The 17,589-nt window shown below is 37.3% G+C and overlaps 1 protein-coding gene across 1 annotated transcript in view; it reads left to right on the top strand.

Moving 5' to 3' along the window:
• The window catches only part of LOC128026620 (CUB and sushi domain-containing protein 1), a 386,318-nt gene that overhangs the window by 297,460 nt on the left and 71,269 nt on the right, over positions 1-17,589 (top strand). The window contains exons 31-36 of the mRNA XM_052613862.1: positions 947-1,063; positions 3,600-3,713; positions 5,738-5,833; positions 8,053-8,256; positions 9,830-9,954; positions 11,354-11,450. Coding sequence (XP_052469822.1) covers positions 947-1,063; positions 3,600-3,713; positions 5,738-5,833; positions 8,053-8,256; positions 9,830-9,954; positions 11,354-11,450 — 753 coding nt within the window. The remainder of the gene's footprint in view (positions 1-946; positions 1,064-3,599; positions 3,714-5,737; positions 5,834-8,052; positions 8,257-9,829; positions 9,955-11,353; positions 11,451-17,589) is intronic.

Below are 17,589 nucleotides of genomic sequence, written 5' to 3'. Positions count from 1 at the left end.
TGGCAATGACTATACTTTGGAATTTTTTTGCAGTCCACTTAGAATTCAACGTGGAAATCATTTTTGTTTTTTATTGGCATTGATTGTTTTGAAATTCAAATGGTACTTACATGCCTGTGTTTTTATTTCTGTAATAAATATGGCTTTCAAGCCAACAGTTAATTTGGAGGATATTGATGGTTTATTGCAGGTATGTTGTTTACATGAGAAAATCTGTGTTACAAGTTAAACAAAAATTCCAATAAACAATCATATTTTGAATTTAAATAGTTTCTTTGTCTTGAGTTTACATTAATTATTTACATTTTACATTTACATATCCAAAAAGTTTCAGTCTTTTAATTGCGATTAATCGCGATTAATCGCGATTAATTTAAAAAAATTGTGCGATTAATTAGTTAATTTTTTTTAATCGATTGACAGCACTAATATATATATATATATATATATATATATATATATATATATATATATATATATATATATATTCATCTATTGCATACTATTGATATATTTAACTCATCATTGTTTATTTTAGAAACTTTGTGCGTTACTATGGTAGTATGCAATTGCTGAATCCTTGTTCACTTGTTGTGAATTGCTACATCTACAGTATGCACACTTCATCCCTATTCCATTACGATTTGGAATTAAATTATATTGACCAAATATTGACTCCGAGGATTAGAATATATTTTATAGCACATATAATGTAGAAACAGAGTCTGTGACAAATTGACTGCTGAGAGCACAAAAGTCAAAGTCATTTTTTTTTTTTTTTTAGATCAGACCAATCATAATGGGGGAAAAATAAATTGACTTTGCTTGTAGTTTCCTGTTGTCCACATATATATATGTGAACTCCCTTAGCCTCACTGGTCATCACATATCTAATAGAGTACTAAAATGAAATTATGAACATTTAAGGTTGTTTCTCTCGTTTCAGCACCATGCGGTGGGCAGTACACTGGATCAGAGGGAGTGGTATTATCCCCAAATTACCCTCTCAACTACACAACAGGCCAGACCTGCTCCTACTACATCACAGTATCTGGAGAATTTGGTGAGTAAATAAAGTTACTTAAAAAGGTCACGGTTCAGTTTAGAGATTTCTTGGAGTGGGATATACCTAAAAAATGTATAAACGGCTAAAAAGCTGTTAATTCAGAAATCACTAGTAAACTTTAATGAAACATTTAAAAATTACCTTAGTTGTAATGCTAACAATTATATTTTTAATTACTGAATAATGTTTATTTTTAAGGTGTTTTTGTCTGAATTGTAAATTAATTAACAATTTATTAAGGATAGGAACTGATATCTTTCAATTTTCCGTCCTCACTTTGTTCTCATTTGTAAAAGAACATTAGATGAGGTAACATTGCCATCACAAATATAGTACTGGAAAGTTAATTAGTAGGTTGTATAGCAAGTATAAACTCAGTTACCTTAAATATTTCATTTAATTCAAGTGGTGAGTCCTCCGTCTGTAGATATTAACTGATGTAAATATCTTCCTGCTCAAACAACACACTCACGGTGTGTGAATCAATAATTAACTGCATTGAATGCATAATAAAGCAAAGAGCATAAACTCAGGAAAAATAAACATAGTTCTAATGCTCACATTTACATTAAATATCTGGCTCTATTAAGATAATATATATAAAAATATATATTTAGTTATGCGAAAGTTCGCTAACACCTGCAATTTTGGATGATCACATTTGGATGATTACAGTACTATATTATATTTGTTTTACTCAGCAATATTTTAACTTGGTTATTCATAAAACAAGGAAAAGAAAAGGAAAGAAAGAAAGAAAGAAAGAAAGAAAGAAAGAAAGAAAGAAAGAAAGAAAGAAAGAAAGAAAGAAAGAAAGAAAAGATACTATGGAAGTGTGTATAATGTGACCCTGGACCACAAAACAAGTCTCAAGTCGCTGGGGTATATTTTTAGCAATAGGCAAAAATACATTGTATGGGTAAAAATGAATGATTTTTTTATTATATGCCAAAAAATCATTAGGATATTAAGTAAAGATATATATATTTAGAAGAATATATTTATATTTAGTGAATTTCCTACTGTAAATATATTAAAATGTAATTTTGGATTAGTAATAGCCATTGCTAAGAACTTCATTTGGACAAGTTTAAAGGCAATTGTCTCAATATTTATAATTATTATTTTTTTTTTTTTTTACACCCTTAGATTCCAGATTTTCAAATAAATGTTTCTCGGCCAAATATTGTCTTATCCCACCATACATCACTGAAAAGCTTATTTGTTCAGCTTTCAGATGGTGTATAAATCTCAATTTCGAAAAATTGACCCTTATGACTGGTTTTGTGGTCCAGGGTCACATATATGGAAATAACATTAAATATGAGTTGCTTAAATATATTTTTGGCCATACTTTATATCCACGACTGCACAAAACCACAGTTTACTAAATCCATTACAAATCCTTGCAGTTAATGCATAGCAAATATGAGTGTAAGTAAAGCTTTAACATTTGAAGTTTGTGGAAGTGTTTGTGAGCCGACAGAAATCCAGTCAAACTGATATTTACAGAGCTACTAGCAGCGACCCTTCAGCTTTTCTCTGCTGTTTGAGTATGAAGCGAGGGCCGACATCTCATTACAGAGGACATAATAGAGTCGTCGCAGTGGCCCGGGTGACCCCTTTCCACCCTTCTCTGCTTAGCTGGCTCTCACCACAGCGACTGACATGCACAGCATGCCTCTGTGATTTCCCTGGTCTCTCATGTCCTACCATGTGAACCATGTGTCCTTTCTGGCAAGCGAATGCGTTTAATCACAGCTTCATCACTGGTCTCAGGTCAGAGGGAATGGACACCAGACGGGACCAAACATACACATAATGCATACATTACTGACAGAGGTTCATGATTTTGAGGTATTAAGAGTACAGTGATGATAACACTACAGTACTTGGATTTATACTAGCAGTGAGAAAGGGAAAAAACAAATATAATAATAATAATAATTATTATTATTATTATTATAACTACTACTTCTACTATGAAAGTTTTAGCTGAATATGTAGTTATATATTGTTACATGAAAAAACAAGGTCTGTAAATACACTGGCTTAATTCTTAGTCCTCAGTGTGTTTGTGGTAAATCAACATAATTTTTATTTGTGAGTCATTCGGTTCATTTGATTAAAAAGAACCAGCTCAGTCATTTGTTTGTGAATCACAAGCTCTCAAACTTAATTCCCACACAGGTCATTGTTTTCCAGAACAGAGCTGTTGCTACACTAAAAGTGGTGTCCTGTGGTATGGGTTTACAGTACGCACATTTTATTCACAGTTTCACGGCATGATTCCTGTAATCAAAATCTTCTGTTATAATGAATGTAATCTCATGTGCCATTTTGATTTGACTAGGTTATACTTCAGGTCATACTGCATATTATGGACACTTATAAAACCATCGACCTGAAGCAAACTTGTAGATGGGATATTTATGTGAATTTTTGTCTTAATTCATTGTATGTCTTTTGTTAGCATCTTTTCCCAGCTGTGGTGATAGTAAAATGCTCAGTGCGTTTCATTTTGTTTCCTCAGTGGTGTTTGGGCAATTTGCCTATTTCCAGACAGCCATGAATGACTCCGTTGAGCTATTTGATGGGCCCAATCAGAATTCTAGGCTGTTAAGCTCCCTGGCTGGGTCTCATTCTGGTAAGTAATAGCTTTACATTCACCCCAGTTTTGTTGCTTTGAGTTTGCTTTGAAATGCACAGAACCCCAGGCATAAATGGCTTTATAAATCTGTAAAAAAAAAAAAAAAAAAAAAAAAAAGACAATTGTGCAGACAACTGAGCAGTTTAGGAGGATGTGAGTTTAATGGCTCCTTTCAGAGGGAGAGATACAGGAGTGTCATTTTTGGCAAGCATTTGATAATATTATTTGTAATTGTTTTTTTTTGTTTGTTTTTTTATATATAGTTTGAAATCTGTGTTACATACACACAGACAGTGAACACATTCACTCAGCCTCAGGCAAATTAAGTCTTTGTTTGCAAGTAATATTTTCATAAAATCATAAAAATATACATCACCCTAAAAGACTGAATGAAATTGGTTTTAGACTTCCATGTATCCAATAGCTTTGGGGTGATCTACAGTATATTCTAGTTATCGATCTTTTTATTCACAAAAAAAAAAAAAAGTAAAGAAAAAAAAAATCAAGAACTGTATACATCCAGAGTGAGGAAAAGTGCTCATAAAATCACTCTGGATCCCTCACATCCAAGTCACCCCATTTTTGAACTTTTGCCATCTGGCCGCAAATACCAGAACAGTAAGGCACAAAAACAGTTTCTTCCCCCAGGCAATCTACCTCATGAACAGTTAAATGTTCCCCACTTATGCTTATGCAAAAAAAGTGCAATATCCTTATATTTATTTGTTACCCCTCCATCCTAGTACATCCCTCCACCTTATTCAATCCTATTCCATTATCATTTATAGCACAATTGTTTATACACTTATTTATTTGCCTACATTTTTTTTTTTTTTCTCTTTGTGTTGGTGTCTCTGTGTACTGGAAGCTTATGTCACTAAAACAAATTCCTTGTATGCGCAAGCATACTTGGCAATAAAGCTCATTCTGATTCTGATTCTGAAATATATATATATATATATATATATATATATATATATATATATATATATATATATATATATATATTCTTTACTTTTTTTTCTATACTTTTTGTATAGAATCACTATAACTATCAATGTAAACAATTAACATCTGGCAACCAAAAAGTGTCCTTTTCTCCCCCATCTTCCTTTAAAATGAACGCTGCTTGGTTTTATTTATATTTTTATTCATTTATTACTATTATTATTATTATTATTATTAGTAGTAGTAGTAGTAGTAGTAGTAGTAGTATTCATGCTATTCATACGTTTTTAAGTGTGGTTTAAGTGTTCAAATAATGGAATCCATGTTGTCGTTTTCAACTATTCGATCCAGACTTTAACTCCTTCTAAAAAGAAAATGTCATCCTTGCAGCTTCCTGCTGAATTATTGTCGGTATTATTGAGTGAAAGGTAATAAAATGCCAAGAAAACGAAAATCACTGCTAATTCCTCAGTCTTTGCAGGATTGATGGCAACCATTGGACACAAACTGTTTGTGTGGCATTTTTATACTGTATATCTTCATGGTCTGCTGTGCAACACTATATTCCAATGGGAAGCGCTGTAAATTCATATAATTTCTATCTCATCTTTGTGAGCAGTGGGCTAGAAATCCTGACAGGCCACTCAATTCATAGTTAGAGTGTTTAACCCTCCAGGCTCAACTGTAGTGTTTCATTCACCATCTATATCAGCACTCTGGTTCTTTTCTTTGGATACAGCTTTGTAAAAGTACACTTTGACTTTGGATCTGGATGCTCAAGTTTAGCTCAAGGGTGAGTCATCCTTTATGTTGGGGATTATTTTTTTTATTTATTTTTTTATGTACCTGCTGCATCTTTGAACATGCCGCAGACAGCTAGAGTATTTATTTGGGTATCCATCAGTTTTAGGCCCATCATTGCTGACCTGCGTCTCCACCCTTGCCCCGGAGGCTGATTCGAGTTATTAAGCCATCCGTCATGTACGCTACCTTAAGACAAGTTTGTTGCAGCACATTTGCCTCCATAAGCGACTCTAAGAGACTTTAACATCTAACATGTTGTGTTTTTGCAGGAGAAACCTTACCTTTGGCCACCTCAAACCAAATCATGCTGAGATTCAGCGCAAAAAGCGGCCCATCTGCCAAAGGTTTCCATTTTGTTTACCAAGGTAAGCGAGCACTCAACTTTCAGTCAATAACAGGTCCTTGTGCAGAGCCAAGGCTTTGTTTTTAATCTTCAAATCCGAAACATTCAGTTAGCCTTTGTGTTTGCGTTGTGTATATATTTGCACCGTGTATAGGGTGAAATCACGCCTCTGAAGTGTCGGGCCGGCATGCTGATCAGTATGCCAGAGCCAGCTTTTAGAGGGAAATAGCCTTTATATTTCACACAGAGAAGTAAACGGCTGCAATCACAATGTCATAACCAATACACAATATAGTCAAATGAGGAAGGGGCTTGAATTTGATATAATTTGTAAAGCATTTAGCTCTGAGCAAAGCCAAATGGGAGAATGATTTCTGTGCTATTCTCAGTATTTTGAGAGTTGCCTTGCAGTTTTTGAGCATTTTTTCCCCCTCTCCCCATCCCTTTTTTGCCACTTTGGGGTTTTGTATTTCAGTGTGTATATTCCAGAATAAGGCATTAGTATGTGCTTTATAAGTACTAATAAACAGCCAATATACTAGTAGTATGCATGCAACTAGTTCATATTGAGAACCGGTCCCTAAACTAATGTGTTACACCCAATTAAATATTATACTTGTTAACATTAGTAAACAAACTATGAAAATACTTTTAAAGCATTTATTATTCTTAGATAATTATTACATCACATACATTATTAAAATTAAAGTTGTCTCTAATAATGTTAGTTAATGAACCTGAGCTAACATGGACCGTCAATGAAGAGCTGTATTTTTATTAACTAACATTGACAAATATTAATAAATACTGTAACAAATGTATTGCTCATTGGGGTGAGTAAATTAGTTTTGGGTGAACTGTTCCTTTAAATGATTCACCCTTGACGTGTCAGACTCCTCAGACAGCAGCAGTGTGCCGCAGGACATGCGAGGCATTTCCCCTCGTTTTAAAAGAGGTCATAAATTAGTGTATAAATTACAGTACGCTTTTTAACTCCCTTTATCAGCTGCCTTATAAAAAGATACAATAGGGATCTTTCATGGGCACATCAGCGTGCGCACACACTCACAGTGCAGACCGCGGCAAGCCTGCTATGTCTCTTTATATCTCTCCTCGCCGTTTTATAGTGTACAGCAATGGGCACAGAGAGAACAGCGGGTGTATGAGAAATGTTCTTTGACAGTTAGGACAGTTCATTTGGCTCATGGAGGCATCCAGGTGATGGTGGATGGTCCCTCCAGCCTCTTCCTATATATTCACAGCCATCAGATGAAAGTTAAGACACAAACAGAAAAAAAGAACCAAGTTGCTACAATGTTCACAAGCAAAACCAGCAAAGTTCTCTGTGTTAAGGTCATGGAGATGCTTATACAAATGTGCTAGATAAATATATAAGTGTGTTTTATTTAAAACAAGTGCTAAAGTAGTCGCAGTGTACACCAGTGCACTGGTGAACACACAATAGGTTACAAATGTGGAACGTTATCTGTCTTTTAAAAGTGCATAGGTGCAATTATAAAGACAAACTTTTGCTTTTAATTCATGAAAAACTGAAATGTATAATAATAAAAAAATCTAAAACAAAATATATATTTGTTTTTAAGTTATCAAATGTAGAAATGGACATGGACAATTTTAGCAACATGCCAATGGAAAACTGGTAATGAGTCCAATAATGAGTCAATTTTTTTGTGAGGTGTATGTTAGGACCATAATTTTTTGTCTATGCATATTTTGGTCACACTTCGTTTGAGGACCACTTCCTACTATTAACGAACTGTTAATTAAGTATTTAGGTATGGGTAAGCTTTAGGGATCTTAAATATAGTCATGCAAAATAAGGCATTAATATGTGTTCTATAAGTACCAATAAACTGCCAGTATGCTAGTCATATGCACGTGACTAGTTAATTCTAAGCGACTAGTTAACAGTGAGAAATGGTCTCTAAACTAAAGTCATACTTCTCTTTAAATTCATTAGATGTTTTATTGTTAGTACATGTTAAATAATTGGTAATTAATTTAATTAATGTAAAAAAAGAACCTTATTCTAAAGTGTTGCCAAAATGTTTGTGAAAACTTTGGAATTCTTTGCTGAAGAGAAAGTTCAAAAGAACAGCAATTGTTTGCTTTGTTTTGCAACAATGTTAAGAGAACTTATTAGGTTTTGAAACAGAGCCGGTGTGTTTCCAAGCCTCCATCTGGTCCGCTTTGATTAGAGATCTGTTTCCTGTCCACTAGCTGTTCCACGCACCAGTGATACACAGTGCAGCTCCATCCCAGAGCCCAGATACGGCAGGCGGATCGGGTCCGAATTCTCAGCTGGCTCCATTGTTCGTTTTGAGTGCAACCCTGGATACCTCCTCCAGGGATCCAAAGCCATCAAGTGTCACGCGGTCCCTAATGCTCTGGCACAATGGAATGACACAATTCCGAATTGTATAGGTAAGCTAGCCTGGATTTATTGAAGAAAAATGCCCACTAGTCATGTTTTATTCAGGACTAAACAATTCAGCTTGTTTGAGCATTAGTAATAAAGCAAGATAGACAGTACAAATTCCATTTTACTCTTATATGCTTGCTAACAGGTACCGTCATTCAAATGTTTATTTATTACCCTGTATTTTCTCAAGTCCTTAGAGAATGTAAATGTACAACTTTCTGTGGTCTCCTCTAACTTGAGCTAACTAATAAGGGTTAAAAATCCCGCTGGAGGATGAAATGGCAGTGGCCTCTATGAGGATTTAAAATGTCAGGCCTCTAGTTAATATTTCCTTCTATACTGCCATCCTCAAGGGGCTGAGAAGCTGAATCCAAGGGCCTCTGGGCCGCAGCCTTCAGTTCAAAGCTGTAACCTCCAGACTTTAATATTGAGCATTTAGCTGTCGCTGTATTCTATAGTGCTGTCACGATTTTATCACTCCCAAGGCACGTCCTCATTTCGGTCTGCTTTCAAATCTCACTTCCCCGTTTTTCATAGGAATTACAAACTGAAAGGTAGATATCTATTAAATATTAATAGAAATTTTATGTATTTAGCTTGTTAATCGTAACATTCCTCATTCATTCCTTTCATCATCATGTATTAAAGTCAGCATGAAACACTATTTGGAACCAAATTTCTCTAAGCTAGGAGGTAAGTCCATAATACCAGCATGGAGAGAGCTTGAGCCATTAATGTCATGTAACTAATTGTTCTAGAGCTGCAGGAACGACAATACTATTGTAATGTGCACAAGCTCAAATCCTTAAGATGTGATACCACAGGCATCAGATAGGAAATTTATAGTCTGTTTCATGCTTTTAAGGTCCATCTGCAGAAATCAGGTGTTTGGAAAACATCTACTGTAATAAAATTGATTCATTGCAGTTTTTCAGCAAAAAGAGATTAACATACATGATTAGAAAGAAAGAGATTAGAAAGAGATTAACATACATGACATAGTTTTTAACATCCAGGCCACATTAAATAGTTTATACAGCTTATACATAACACAAAATGAAGTTTTCTGAAAATCTCGTTTTTGTATAAGGGGTAGATTTAGGGTTAGGGTTAGGATTTGTGGATAGAAAATATAGTTTGTGCAGTATAAAAATCATGGCAAGTCCACATAAAACATGGAAACCTGTGTGTGTGTGTGTGTGTGTGTGTGTGATAACTTACCTTTGAAGTGTTCAAAGTAAGAACAGGAACATGCATTAATAAAATGAATGTTTTGACTGTCGATCATGTTAACTTATGAATAATTTAGGATACTTTCTACAGATAGAAAAAATAAAGCTTTACAACGGCAGACATAAGATTGTTTCTTGGGAAATATAGTGCTCCCAGAAAAGCATTTTTCATGCAGAGAATGTATGTTTTAGCAGGGTTATGATGGCTTTGGTTCATGTTACCTCGGGCATAATCACATCTTGTGTCAAAGGAGTCTGCTGCCTTTCTCACAGGACTCGGTTCAGGCACTTGTACGGTTCCATTCTCAGCATGAGCTAATTTTTCCTCTGTTTTGCTCCACAGTCCCATGCAGCGGGAATCTGACAGAAAGGAGAGGTACCATCCTCTCCCCTGGGTTCCCAGAGCCTTATGGGAACAGCTTGAACTGTGTGTGGAAAATCATTGTTACTGAAGGAGCTGGTATCCAGGCAAGTACAAAAGTGTGAGCTCATCAAATGCAGTAAAGCTACACCTGTTGAAATTATATAATGAAAAAGATTCTTTTGTAGTCAGCAAGGCAGTGAATTACAAAGATTAATTTTAGCATTGGATAATATGCTTTGTGTTGTTCAAAGTACTGTTTATTTAATGTAAAAGATACAACAGAGATGCCAAATGTAGACCATGCCCATAAATGAAAGTCAAGATAAATCTGAATAAATTGGATTGTGGTTGTTGTATGTATTTTGGCTACCCAAGTTCATTTAAAATACATGCTTCTAGCTACATTTCAGCAAAAAAAAAAAAAAAAAAAAAAAATATATATATATATATATAGTCCTATAAAAAGGACTATTTAAAAAGGACTATTTATCTATTTATATATATATATAAATAGATAATTAAACCCTTCCCTATATGTACAAATCGCTGCAGTTTCCAGTAGACATGAAGACCAGAGGCAGTAAATCTCCAACAGCATTTATTCACACAAAGTATGCTTTACAGTGCCAGTGTTTTAATTAAGAAAGCCTAAACATTGCTTCAAAAATCTCCTAATTTAAAGCAAGACAGTTATAATGTATAGAACAAAGACATATTTACAGCACTTGGAATCTGGCAGCTGTATTAAATATCCAAGTAAACATGTAAAAAATGTAAATAAATACATCAAAAGAAATTTACCTGCTATTACCTATAAAAATGTTCGTAGTCGAGGAAGAAGGCATTGAACTGGCGAACATTTAACTAAACTTTAATAATAAAATATACACAAAATATTCATATTCACGTGCTTTGGACAGTCACAGAAACAGCCCTTTCAACATTGGAGGTGGTGCTCTGAGCTACGTATACTATAGAAAGTTGGCGTTGGTGGAGGGTCAAATGCAAGTCTGTCAGATTAACTCATGTCTCATACACTGGTGAGAAAACATTACATTGCAAAGCGCATAATATTACAATAATAACGTCTTCCGTTCTTATTTGATCTGTAATAAAATAATGAAACAGACTGATGACGTATCATGCAGCCTATTGTAGCCTTGGACCGGAGGATATGATTGGAAAAACACTTCAGTCCTAGATCTTCCACAGACAATTTAAATACATTTGGACCACTTAACCTAGTGATTGCTGTCGTAATGTGAATAGACTTTCAACCAGCATAACAATTATTTTTTATTTTAAATCACCTACCCTGCCTGCTAGCACAATCAGCCTGTTCAGGAGGTTCAGAGAGGGGGTGAAGAATTGTTGCATAAAACAAACTTGCTATTTTTGGTTAAAGACAACTTGACTATGATTATAAGCAATGCTGAAAAGTTACAGCATATGACCATTATGTGAATTCATGTTCATTGTGTAGAATTTTCTTTTTCTTGGCAGATCCAAGTTATGAGCTTTGCCACCGAACACAACTGGGACTCATTAGAAATCTATGATGGTGGCGATATGACAGCTCCAAAGCTCGGGAGCTTTTCAGGTTCGTATTATCTTTATTAATCCTCTTTTAATTGCTTATTCAAAAATAGTATTTTGGAGTGATTCAGCATCTGATTTACAGAAGTTCTCCTAAAGCTCATTTGCATACTTCTTTATAGCTCATTACAGTTTCATATTGCTATAAAACTGAGAGCCAATCCCTGACACTGGTTTTATGCCCATGTAATCTTGGAAGTGCTGAAATTAGAGTCCTGGAAGGCTGTCCATGTGCCATGCCTTACATAACAGATGAGTGCCCTCATGTTACATTTGGTTGATTAACAGTATCAAATTAAGTGAAGTGACATTCAGCCAAGTATGGTGACCCATACTCAGAATTTGTGCTCTGCATTTAACCCATCCGAAATGCACACACACAGAGCAGTGAACACACACACACACACACTGTGAGCACACACCCGGAGCAGTGGGCAGCCATTTATGCTGCGGCGCCCGGGGAGCAGTTGGGGGTTCGATGCCTTGCTCAAGGGCACCTAAGTCATGGTATTGAAGGTGGAGAGAGAGCTGTTCGTGCACTACCCCCACCTACAATTCCGTCCGGCCCGAGACTAGAACTCACAACCCTTCGATTGGGAGTCCAACCCTCTAACCATTAGGCCACGACTTCCCACAAATTGTACACCCTTTCTTTTTTTTTTTTGGTTCCAGTTGGAAAACGTCTCGGGTTACGACTGTAACCCTTGTTCCCCGAGAAGGGGAACGAGAACTGCGTCGAACGACACTTTGGGGGAAGCCCCTCAGCGTAGCGCCTCTGAAGTATGAATGAACCTGAGCCAATCTTGATTGGTGTTGCGTCATGACGTAATGTGTGACGGCATACGCGGAAGCTATAAAAAGGACGCCGGCACACAACACAGATAGCTTATGTAATGAAGCAAGCGCTCCCAGGCAGGGGGAGGTGTGGCGACGAGACGCATTTCTCGTTCCCCTTCTCGGGGAACAAGGGTTACAGTCGTAACCCATCGAACTGCGTCGAACAACACTTTGGGGGAACGAGTACCCACTATGCCACAACGAGCCCTGCCTGTCCTAGTGTGAAGCTGCACACAGGCACACTTAGGATGAGAGCACAAGGGTGCCAGGTGTCGATGGAATGTCCAGGCTGTAAAATCTAATGAAAGTGTGAGGGGTGGCCCATCCTGCTTCATCGCAGACCTCCTGGATGGGGGCCCCAAATAGGAGGGCTCTAGAGGACGCCATGCCTCTAGTAGAATGAGCCCTCACGGCCAGAGGTGAAGGCAATTTGCGCACCTGGTAGGCCATAGATATAGCTTGGACAATCCAGTTGCTAATGGTCTGTTTGTAAGCAGGAAGCCCCTTCTTGGGCGACCCAAAACAGACTAACAACTGGTCTGACTTCCGCCATAAGGAGGCCCTCTGGATATATATCTTCAAAGCTCTGACAGGGCAGAGCAAGTGAAGTCTCTCCTCATCCGCCATCACGTGAGGTGGAGTATGAAAAGCCTGCAGAACTGTAGGCCGTGCCACATTAGACGGCACCTTGGGCAAATAGCCCAAGGCAAATAGCCCAAGGATGGCTTTTGTCGCCTGGAGCAAACTCCAGGCACCCATCAGATATAGAGAGCGCCTGGAGATCTCCTACCCTGCTCTAGAGCTGAGTATGGTCTCCACTACTCCTGCTGACAGGCTGGCCTCTCGGTACTGTGCCCACAATGGGCCCCAGCCCGTGAGGGAGGCGTCTGTCTGTCTGGCTAGGACCTCTTCGTTGAAGCCTTCTTTGCCTGCAGGACGGCCCTCAGGTCGCCTGGCTTAGGCTGAGGCTTCAGCTGAGAGCGTCTATGCCCCCAGGCTGCCTGAGGGGGGGCTCTAGAGGCGGAGGAGCTGGCGGATGGCTGCGGCTGCCCGCTTGGGGCAGGCTTCTTAGACATTGTCTAAAGGCTGCAGACTGTTTCTTTGCCTCCTGAAACCTGTCGACGACGATATTAACTGAGTCGCCGAACAGGCCAGAAGGTGAAATCGGGGCATCAAGGAGGAAAGCCCTGTACTTCTCCTTTAAGCCCGACAAATTTAACCATAAGTGTCTCTCCGAGACCACCATTGCCGCCATGGAACGGCCAATAGCACGGGCCGTTCCCTTTTTGACTCGGAGAGACAAATCTGCAGCCTTGCTCAACTCCGCAATAATTTCTGGAGTTGGACCCTCGCCCTCATCGATATCTTTAAGAAGGTCGGCCTGGTACGCCTGCAGTACTGCCATTGTATGCAGACTAGCGCCAGTCTCGAGATCCACCACCAGATCCATCTGCGAGCCCCATGAAGAGCGTTGCAGGTCCCGCACCTCGAAGGGGAACTACCAGCCACATTTATTCCATCCAATTCATTATCACACAGTTCTGGACCAAAAAACTGCACACTTAAAATTGAAAGTTTGAATGTTATGAGTATTATAAAGGCCACCATTATCACTCGCATTTTATTGTGTACAGTTTATTTATTTAATTATTTTTTGTAATTATTCGTTGGCATGGAATACTTTTGAAAAGTTGATATTTATTATGCCATATTTATTTAATAAAATAGAGATGCTGAAAAAAAAAATAATAATAATAATTTACCAGCACTTCTAATTAACTTTTGAAGACAAGGATGATTAATAATAATGAAAAATTGTAAGAGTGGCCCTAAGATTTCCCTTAAACATTCATATAACTTATATATTCATTTAACAAGTGTATATTAAAATATCCAAATCATATAATGAGGGTTTAACAGAGCGAACAAATCAAATATAGACATATAAGATAAAGATGGGAAAAATGACATCACAAAATGCTTTTTTTTTTAAATGTCACACAGCATGATTAGGAAGAGGGGGCATGATCTTCCTTTGAGAGAGGAGGCTTAACCTTTTTGATAACTCTCCCAGTGGACTGAATCGTGGCCAGGCCTCTAGCTACTCTTTCAACACGACTGTAATGAACTCTGCCTCTGTGTCACACTAGCATGCTGGTGAAAGGTCACCCAACCAGGGAGCTCCTTCTGCCCTAAGGCATGTGTTCAGGGACACTTCACACTGTCTAGCACTCCTCACCTTCCCCAAGCCATATTCCCAAAAGCTGAGAAGCTCTTTAAATGCTAAAACATCTTCACCCAGTCTACTGAGACACCTGCCGCCAATCTATGATTGAATTTGATGATAAAACGATAATTTCCCCTCATTTAGATCTCAGTGGTCCAAATTATACGAGCCCGGAGTCATTTGTGAGCATTGGAAAAACATGGCAGGGAATCAGGAGCCAGTGTCATTAGGCATGGTGTTTGGCTGCCCATTAAAATGTGCTCTTCGCTCTCCTGTCACCTATGCTTTCCCTTTATATCCCCCACACACTCGCCCATCACAAACGGTCGTTTCATTCTTCCTCTAGTCACAAATCCATTAGGATAATACCCTTAATTAAACTGTCAGATATGTTTTGTGTTTCTGTCTCCCCACACTTTTCATCATTCTGAATTAATTGTGGCTCAACAATTGCCATTTTAATTACAACTGCATGCATTGTGTATGTGTGTGTGTGTGTGTGTGTGTGTGTGTGTGTCTTCAAAATATATCACTGTCATTATTTACATAATTCTTACTGCATGTTATGATCCTGAAGTGGAAAAGTGGTCAAGATCAGACCATATTTACTTTTTATTTACCAAAAATCAGCAATGATCCCAGCCCATTCTGCTTATTCTATTCATGTGGTTCTGCTGAAGAGGCTGACAGCTTTTGTACCTTTTTTTCTGAGAGTGCATTTATTAAACAAAAACACAGTTATTATAGTAATCTTGTAAAATATTATTAAAATTAAAATAACTGTTTTTTGAACACCATTTTCTGCTTTGATTTTTGTGGAAAGTGAAAGTGACGAAAGTGACGTGACATTCAGCCAAGTATGGTGACCCATACTCAGAATTTGTGCTCTGCATTTAACCCTTCCGAAGTGCACACACACAGAGCAGTGAACACACACACACACACTGTGAGCACACACCCGGAGCAGTGGGCAGCCATTTATGCTGCGGCGCCCGGGGAGCAGTTGGGGGTTCGATGCCTTGCACAAGGGCACCTAAGTCGTGTTATTGAGTGTGAAGAGAGCACTGTACATGCACTCCCCCCACCCACAATTCCTGCCAGCCCAGGACTCGAACTCACAACCTTTCGATTGCCAGTCCGACTCTCTAACCATTAGGCCACGACTTCCCCAAACCATGATCCACTACCATTCAGTAAGTAAAAAAGAAAGAATAAAAGATAAAGAATTAAATTAATACTTTTATTTAGCAAGGTTGCATTAAACGGATGTGTCAGAAAAGTGACAGTAAAGACTAAATACTGACTCAAAAAAAATTAAGTATTACCGTTTCCACAAAAATATTAAGAAACAAAAATGTTTTCAACATTGATGATAACGAGAACTTGATTAATAAACAGAACTGATAATAATTTAGCACCAAATCAGCATATTGAAATGATTTATGAAGTATCATATGACAATGAAGACTGAAGTGATGGGACTGATGAAAAAAATTATCTTTGCACCACACAAATAAATTGCATTTAAAATATAGCAAAATAGAAAATAGTTATTTTATATTGTAATAATATTTCACAATATTGCTGGTCTTTCTGTATTGCTGATCAAATAAATGTAGCCTTGGTGAACAGTACTGTAGAGACTGGTATTTTTTTTTTTTTTTTGTACTGTACTGCTCATGGCACAAATTAATCAACGCTTCGCTCTTCCACACAATACCTCCCACAGCTTCAGTTTCATACTGAAAATGAACAGACATGTGGTTGGACTTCAGTTCAAACGCTGCCTGTTCATCTCTCTTTTACCCCACACATTTTTGAGTCTGCCTTCTGCTTGCAATTTTTTTCTTCATCTGTGCGGGCGCAACATAAGTGCTCAGTTTAGAAAGAATATCGTTCTGTAGTGTCTTTCAAGTCGTGGGAATGTATTTTACAAAAAATCCTTCTTCTCAAATCCCCCTAATCTGTGAGGATGCATTGCTCCTTTTGCTATTTGACATCCAATGTGATTCAGTACTGTAATTGTACAATATTCTGTCTGGCAAAGTCTGTTTAAGCTCATCTGAGTCTCATCTGAGCATGTTAAGATCTTCTCTAAATTGCCTTGTCACTAATAGTGATGATAGACCGCTGAATAGCTGGACACTGAATGAGCTCGGAGCTGTCAATCTTCATCCAAAAATGATTAGTCAAATCATTCAAGCACTTTTTTCAGGCTGGAATATTAGGAGTCAGATGGCAGGATGCTTTAAGTGCAAACATGTCGGGGAACCATTTTCTGGCAAATGCATGACACCATTTTGGGCATTTGTGTAAAGATATAAACAAGCCATGTATGAATATATGCTACGGATGTGAGTTTGAAAGAAATAATTTTTCTCAAACTAAACAGTTCTCTAAGCGCATGCCATGGCTTTGTGGGTGTATTTAAGCATTCATCATGAGTCACTATGCGGCGGCGTACTAAGGCACTAAATACTATAAACAGTATTTTGTTGATTCTTTTTGCAATCGTATTTACTCCAACCTTATTTATTTTTTACACGGTATTTGAATTGTACCTTCATTCCCAGAGGGAAATAAAAAGAATATGGGTAAAAGCAAATAAGCTTAAAAGAGAAAAGAAACTGCAAAGCCTACAGGGACCTGAGATGTTTGATTCTGACGTGATGCATTGCAGAAATGTTCATTTTTGTGCAAGAGCTCAACTTTGTGTATTACTGTAGTGTTGTGAGAGACAGTAGTCCATCATAAATCACATTCTTCAAATGCACTGTTTTACATGTGTAGCCTGAAATGTTGCCATAAGACGGTAGCACTTTGCAGAAAGGTTCAAGTTGTTAACATTAATGAAATAGTTAACATGAACTAACAATGAAAAAATACTTCCAAATCAATATTAAAATCAAAAGTTGTACACGTCAATATTATTTAATGGACCTGAGCTACTTACAATGAATGGTTGTATTTTATTAATTAATGGAAACACACAATTCTTAAATAATGTAACACTTGTATTGCTCATTACCAGTCAATGTTAGGTAAAGCATTTGACCTTATTGTAAAGTGCTACCAGTGA

The sequence above is a fragment of the Carassius gibelio genome, chromosome A13, assembly GCF_023724105.1.
Source record: "Carassius gibelio isolate Cgi1373 ecotype wild population from Czech Republic chromosome A13, carGib1.2-hapl.c, whole genome shotgun sequence".
Classification (NCBI taxonomy): Eukaryota; Metazoa; Chordata; class Actinopteri; order Cypriniformes; family Cyprinidae; genus Carassius; species Carassius gibelio.
The sequence above is the reverse complement of the archived record's forward strand: the minus strand, read 5'-3'. Positions and strand labels throughout refer to the sequence as shown.